At 40.7% G+C, this 7,773-nt stretch overlaps 1 protein-coding gene across 1 annotated transcript; it reads right to left on the minus strand.

The window, feature by feature from the left end:
* Nucleotides 1–806: 806 nt before the first annotated feature.
* Nucleotides 807–3,693, minus strand: marveld1 (MARVEL domain containing 1). The gene has a single exon (XM_076165738.1). The coding sequence runs from the start codon at nt 3,422–3,424 to the stop codon at nt 2,927–2,929; it is 498 nt and encodes a 165-aa protein (XP_076021853.1). The 5' UTR covers nt 3,425–3,693; the 3' UTR covers nt 807–2,926.
* Between the last annotated feature and the right edge of the window lie 4,080 nt (nt 3,694–7,773).

The raw sequence follows: 7,773 nt of genomic DNA on the forward strand, positions 1-7,773 counted from the left end.
CCCATATGCTCAATAGTGTATGTACAGCACATTTGTAGAGTGGGATGACTGGACACTGAATCACCCACCTCAGCTTTTCATTGGCTGAATGTTAGCCCAGACCCAGATCCCCAAGAAAGACTATTCCGGTAAATACACCCGCTTCCCAGACACAGACACAGACACACACACACACGCCCACACACACACACATACACACACACACACAAACACATGCACGCACACACGCACCACAAATATGAATATGTACACACACAGTGTCTGTGACTCATCTATTAGAGAGTTAAATTATCACACACAGACTGATAGGTCTTTCCTTTCATGTGGCTAAGTGGCAGAGCATATAAATGATCCCTGCTGATTGACCAAGGCTTTTATCTACTAACAGGAAGTTCCTGAGGGCTTCTGTCGTTAGTCTTTCTAAATCTGTGTTTCATTAAGAAAAGCCAGCAAAGGCACAATCTTGCAAAAGCTTCTCAACACACTGAAAGAAATATCCTTAACAAATATCTTTTATTTTCTTGTCTGAACATTTCTTTGAATCAAGTTGAATGTGCTTTAAGTTGTATTTCTTTGACCATTTCAATTTCAGGGTTGTTAGCAACTTAACAAAGGGTAAACATAAGCGATTCACACATTACATTATCAGCTTAGATATATACAGTATGTACTTATAACCTGTCAGTACACATAACTGCTTTCAGTCATATTTTATCTGTCCATGGTCAGATTTCACCCTTGTGCACAGCAAAATAATCAATAACAACCAAGATGAGTGTCACTATCATAAGAAAAGACACCTCTCATTGACTCTTACTCACTGCTCTTTAATCTTGCATATTTGATCGATAGTTTTACATAAAGAATACTTCAGGGATATTTTGTTTGACATAGCACCCATCACAACTTGGGTTGTTGTCACAACCTCGTTGAGTTTACAGCATTCTGACTGCACAAGGCACTGATGCATCAGTAAAATCAAAGCCACAAATAACATCAGATTCAGTATATTTTGCTGTAATATAAAAACATGTAAACACATAAAAATATTTGTCATTTCATTTGCTTATGAAAAGAACTCCTGAAGACAAACAGTATACACTATGACAAAGATTTTAGGACAGAAAACAGATACATATAAGAAAAAAGACATGGTGCCAGAGCAAGTCAATTTATCCCAAGAAACGTCTAACACAAAGGGGCCAGATTCTGGAATAATGTATGAAAAAACAACTTAGTTTGTTTGGAATTGCCATTATTAAATCCACAGTGTAACCCAGTTGCCCATTTCTAGTACCTGTAAGAGAAGTTCCACATCCTGTTACATCAGTCAGTAGAAACATAAGCCAGGTTTGATGAAGGTTCAAGGTTAACACTGACTCAGCTGTGGCACTAGCACCTGGTCTGTCAGCCACAGTCTAATATGATGACAGATATGTCAGTATCTATGTATATGACTGTAGATATATTCAAGAAATTAGTTTTTATAACCTTTTTAACAGCATATTTTAACTTGTTTAATTAGTTACATTGGTATATTTCTGTGTTTACTTATGGTTAGGATGAACTTTCCAGCCTTTTATTTTGAATGTATTGTTTACATTTGCTGTTCTTGACATATTTCATGATGGTTAATTCGAACTGAACCTTATACCTTTATGATTGGTAGTAAGTAGTACAAGATAAATCTGAATCTTATTCTTAAGAAAATCAGAAAATCACTGAGTATTGTAGACCTACTACAGGTCTCAATAACAAAATTAAAATGCTTTGTTGAACCACAAAAAAACTTAAATTACTAAAATCAAAAGTAATAACATTAAAAGCTGGAGTCTTGGCCTTGTAGGATTGGAGATGCAGAAGGTTTAGTCACATGACATCTTAATATACAGTATGTACCATGGATGTTTGCATACATTCATTAAGCCTGAGACAAATTTAGGTAATTTCCATACCGGTAGCTTGTTTGTTTTGATTTGAACCGAATCCGCACAAGACAAAAAAGGATTAAACCAAACTATACCAACAAAATGTGACGACACACTGGTCCGAAATGTGTGGGGTGAGAACTCTGTATGTTTCTAGTCTTGATCATCATTTGGTTCATATTAAAACAAAGAACCTGTGAACAGAAGCTGAATTTGACTTGAAGACAATGTGTGGGGAAACCGATGAAGCTACTGAGCACACACAGCCACACGCAAACCTTCAAAATGTTCACGTAAAAGCATGTTTGATACGTTTCATATGTTACCACCTTTTCACAGTATCCCACTGATTTGTTATGGACGATCAAAGGTGGAGGTTTAGGTCCAGGTTAGCCACACACAAGCCTCTCTGGTTCTAGATGCATAATCAAATCAAGAGGTCACCCTGTAATGAAATCAGAACTAGCCTGGATTGCGTTCACACCACTAACAAACCTCTCCAGAGTTCCTACAGACTCTTTTAGTGCATTAGCTGTTATCAGACCTGCACAACCAAACCGACCTAACAGACAATCGAACCAAGACAAACCTTGGTATGAAAATGTCATTATGTCAGTGGTTCTCAAACGTTTTGAACGCAGCACCACACATGTACATACTACACACATAAGTAATTCAAAATTAAAGTAGAATAACAAAATGTTTCTTAATAAAACACTCTATTCGCGAATATAGAATTTCCATACATTTCAAATTAGTCATCCAGTGGTATTTGTAGCATAGTTTTGGGAACTACTATTTTAGAGAAGCACCAAAATGGAAGGTTTGCTAACTGTGAGGGGACAGTGGCAGTGAGAGAGAAACTGTGATAAGCGTGTTAGTTAAATTACAGTGAAGTTAACTATTCCTCATCTTGCTGTGGATACCCTGGGGGCCCCCTTTTTAAGGACTACATACGCCCTCCCAGCCCCGCCATTTTCTTCCTCCTTCTTCTCCAATCAAATCACCGTTTGTTCTCCCCGACACTTCCGGCAACCCCCGTAAACAGCCGAGACCAGGTAGACCACACATCCCAGACAGGCGAACACCACGGCAACCAGGTAGACCTTGTACAGGCAGATGTGCTTGTACAGGTCCAGGTTGCAGAAGGAGTAACGCTCAGTCTTGTGGATCATCACACCGATGGCCGGCAGGTAAAGCACGGCGGCAGACACGTCATGTACCAAATTAGTGAGCAACCAACGCTCCCCGCCCAGCACCGGGACCAGGTCCTGCTTGTCCAGGAGGGTGACGAAGAAAAGGGCGAGGGTAAGGAGCCAGAAGAGGACAGCCACGAACAAGACGAAGTGAATAGGTCCGTCGTATTTGTTGGCGGCGATGGTGACCCACAAACCGGCTCCGAACACAATCTGTAGGATCCGGAGGACTCCCAGAAAACTTCCGAGGAACTTGGTAATGTTCTTCCTGAGCTGCGACTGCTGGGGTTGGGGTGGCATCGCTGTCCTTCCCGGTCACTCTGGGTCCCCTCTTTTGCCGAGCAGGGCGGATTCTTTCTGCCAGCTGCAAACAGCTGGGTAAATACGGTTTAAAAAATGGAAATAAAGAGGGAAAATGCCTGGTTTGTGAACTAATTATGAGGCAAGCAAAAGTGTATGTTTCAATAAAATGGGAAGTGTTCTCTCCACAGCTTCGGTTTTTTTTGTTGGTAAAATGAAAAGCCTGGTATGTTTCGTTGTTCCTGTTGAATGTAGCGTCTGTGTCGGGTGGGGGGGGGGGGCTGGGAGATGAAGAGGGGGGCGGCTGGGTGATGAAGAGGGGGCGGTCTGTAATTCAAAACCTGCGTCTCCTCCGGGCTGCCGCACACATCCACAGTGTGTCCGGTCCAGATCCCTCACCGAGCTGCTGTGTGTGTGTGTATGTGATGAGCGGGTGAAGAGTACGCTGATAATGATGACAGTTATGAACCTTATGAATGAGTTTAGGTGAACTGTAGTACACCCTCCCCCAATAAAATATATTTATTTTTTAATCAGATACATTTTTCAACCCCAAATCTGTTCCACAACTGTTTGTAATGATAAATAAATGCAATTACGTCATGTTGTTACTAATTTTCTCCTCCACTCTACACACAATAAAAAGGTCCATGAATTGAATCCCTGTGCGTGTCCTTTCTGTGTGTGTCCAAATACTATAGGATGGATTGACAGCTAAAACTTAAAAGCTTTCACTAGAGAAATGTGGGTAAAAAGTAGTAGTAGTAGTAGTATGACTGATGTGACGATGTCATTATACGATGATTAAAAGAGGAATGTATGGAATATGATTGTTTTTCCTGTGATTGTTGTTGGAGCTCAAACATGATGGGAACATGCGTCAGTGTGTTTGCGTGTTTGAGCGATAAGATGATCCCAGCATGCCTCACGACTCACTGCCAAACGCTTTGACGTCAATGGATCACAGCTCACAAACCCTACGTGGCCACGGGGCGGGGCCTCCTCTACTCCCACCCCGCACACGTGATTGGTTGACAAAGAGCCGTTGTCCAACTCGTCCAAATATCTGTGTTCTCATTGGCTCGTTGATGTATGATGATGACAGTCGGGTTAACTGTAGAAATTGATCACTGTGGAGCCGCAGTTGTACTGTTATATTGGCAGCCCTTTGTGTTTATTTCCGTTCGAAAGGAGCGGTGATGCGTTCAGGTCAGTCGGAGACCTGCCGTGGACTCTTTCACGGTAAGCAGACCTTTCATTTGTCTATCTTTTTTTTAAGAGGCATCGCTGTGTCTGTGCAGTTTATATGAAACATAATTGTTTATATTCCCACATTTCTTTTATTTATTTAGGTTTACTCTGATTTCCCATCATCAATTTTCACAGTTAAACGCATCTACACATGCTTTTATTTCATTAGTTTTATTTATATTGCTTGTATTTGAGTCTTAGTCTCAGGTTTTTCCCCAGGAGATCGCTTTATGCTTCATTCTCATAAAGGACACACTCTTCACATATAGATCTGTTTGATCGATTGTTGTTGATGTAACCTACACATACTGCCTGTGCATGTTTTCTGCTAGTCAGCATTATGTTAGTTATTTATGTAAGGGAATCTGGACCCCTAACACTAACCGCCAACCCATATAAAGTCTAATTCGTTATACACATAAGACGGTCAAAGAAAAGTTTACTTACCTGCGTTCTTTGTCTAATCTACCTCTTAAGCCACATATGTCAAACTCAAGGCCCGCGGGCCAGATCCGGCCCGCAAATGAATTATCTATGGCCCCCGGGATGATATTTAATTACTATTAGAACCGGCCCGCGGCTGCCCGCTGGTGTTTTGCACGCACCAGCGTAACACTACATTCCCCACAATGCACCGCGAGCGAAAGCGTTTCTGTGCGACATCACGAGCCATCTTAATGTAATGAACCTGCAGCTGCAGGGACGGGGGCGCATCATCTCTGACATGTTCAGTACAGTGAGGGCGTTTAAACTCAAGCGTTTAAACTCAAGAGTCTGTGGGAGACGCAGATGCGGAAAGAAAACTTGAGCCACTTTCCGAGCTGCCAGACCATGAAAGAGAAGCTCTCAACCGCTGTTTTCCCGAGTGCACAGTTTGCTGATAAACTCAGCGTACTTGCCGCCGACTATCGGCGCCGATTTGCTGACTTTGAAGCCCAAAAAAGCAGGTTTGAACTGCTCAGCAATCCTTTTGCAGTTGACATGGAAAGCGCACCACCAAACCTACAAATGGAGTTGATTGAGCTCCAGTGTGATGACGCACTGAAGGAAAAATATGAGAGAGTGGGCGCTGCTGAGTTTGCATGTTTCATCCCCGACACAATGCCCCAGCTGCGCATCCAAGCGGCTCAGACGCTCTCTATGTTTGGCAGCACATACCTGTGTGAACAACTGTTCCCCTTGATGAAGCTTAACAAAACATCACATAGGAGCCGGCTTACTGATGAACACCTTCATTCAATCCTGAGGATTTCCTCAACTCAGAGCCTGACCCCAAACATTGATGAAATTGTACAAAAGATGAAACACCACCAAGTTTCAGGCTCAGCCTCAGACAAGTGAGCATCACAGAGCGTTAACGTATTTTCAGTTTTTAATTCAGTTAAATGTTTATATTTGTTACTATTTTCTCATTTTACTATTTGAAAGCAGTGATTGGTGAGGATCATAGAGCAGTACAATAATGCATTTTGGGTTCATAATGCATGCAATTTCATTTCTGCATTTATCTTGTTATCTTGTTAAGGAACATATTTTGTTTTTGAAGGAAATTTACTTGGTTGCTGTTTGCCTGTTGAAAAATGTTTCTGTTGAAATTACTGACAGAGCCATAAGAAAATATTGCTTGATTCATTAAATGATTCAATAATATACACTGTGTGAGGTCTTGGTTCAATAGGCTATGTGCAATCATTTCAATATGTTTTAATAAACATTGAACCAGTCCGGCCCTCGACTTGTAGCAAATGTAGTTTTATGGCCCTCTGTGTATTTTACTTTGACACCCCTGTCTTAAGCAAATCAACAGATGTGTGACAGTGAAGAGACCTGCTGAGGCCACATACAGAGAGCTGTTATTCAGTTCTAATAAATCAAATCAATTTTTACTTTTAGTTTTTAAGAATTATCTTTATTGTCCCAGTACGGAAAGTTGTCATTTGTGGACACAGAAAGTAGTCTAATACAATATGTTTACACCACCTTACACACAAAACATACTTAATTTAATTCAGAAATTATCCATGTTGTAGACTAAAGCATTCAGTTGCTCTGTAACTAATTAATCACTGAGCTCAAATCAATCCAGATTATGTGCAAAAAAATTGAAAGAATCAATCTTACTTCCATAAATATACTCCGGCTTGTTTTCCTGACTTTCAAGTCTAGAACTTATCAGTCAACCCTTATACAATGAATACCCTCCCTTTTTAAACAATGTTGTCTTTATGTATTGTCGTGATTTCTCTCTAAACCCATCTCAACCAATCAACTAACAGGGAAGTAATCAAACAACAACAAAATGGAAACTTATACACACAGTTTACCTCAATTCTTTTACCTATTTTGTAGCCCATTAAAAAGATTCAAAGAAGAAATGGATAAAACATGAGACCTTATATCTGCTGCTCATCAAGTCATATGGGACTCAACACACTCAATTGAAACAAAGACTTTGTCTGTCTGGGGTAGAGATAATATCTGAAACAAACGTTTGTGAAGGTTCTTAGTCATCCAGGTCACGGTATCCAAGGAAAAGTCAATCTTCAAGCCTTTACTAGCAATTATGTTATCAAGTAACAATGTAACAAACTTACATTTGAACACTCAAACAAAAGAGACTATCCCAGATCTTAACCACTTAATCCTGGAAGGGAGAACACTGCTATTTTTAGCAGCTTTGTCCAGAGTAAAGCAAACCTTCAGCCCTGCCTGTCAGTCTTCAACTCTGTTCACGAGGACAGACTGGGTTATGGTCTTTTTTTCAGCAAACCTGGAAGTCCCCCTTTTAATACCTTTTGTATGTTCTTCTGTTTTATCACAATCCTTTATATTTTAGACTCATCAAATGAAAATGTGATTGAATCTGTTGTATGGGATCGGCTGAAGTTTCACTTTAAAGGTTGCTGATCCTCAAATACTGTATTTGTGACCACATCACTCAGCCAGTACGTGTTGGTCATGCACCCAAAGATTAAGGGGCTTTGAGGCACAGATCATCTCATCCTTACTAAAGGAGGCTTAAAGAATCAGAGCAGCAGACGGCTCACCTGCCCTCAGTCGTATTCATTTTCTGCTACATTCTACTTGGATGATTCAGA

Source organism: Genypterus blacodes, unplaced genomic scaffold, assembly GCF_046128005.1.
Source record: "Genypterus blacodes isolate CSIRO-AG114 ecotype Tasmania unplaced genomic scaffold, CSIRO-AGI_Gbla_v1 ptg000012l_1, whole genome shotgun sequence".
Taxonomy (NCBI): domain Eukaryota; kingdom Metazoa; phylum Chordata; class Actinopteri; order Ophidiiformes; family Ophidiidae; genus Genypterus; species Genypterus blacodes.

What these genes read in the sequence shown, in the direction of transcription:
- marveld1 (XM_076165738.1), bottom strand. Translation starts at nt 3,424, where the DNA reads ATGCCACCCCAACCCCAGCAGTCGCAGCTCAGGAAGAACATTACCAAG.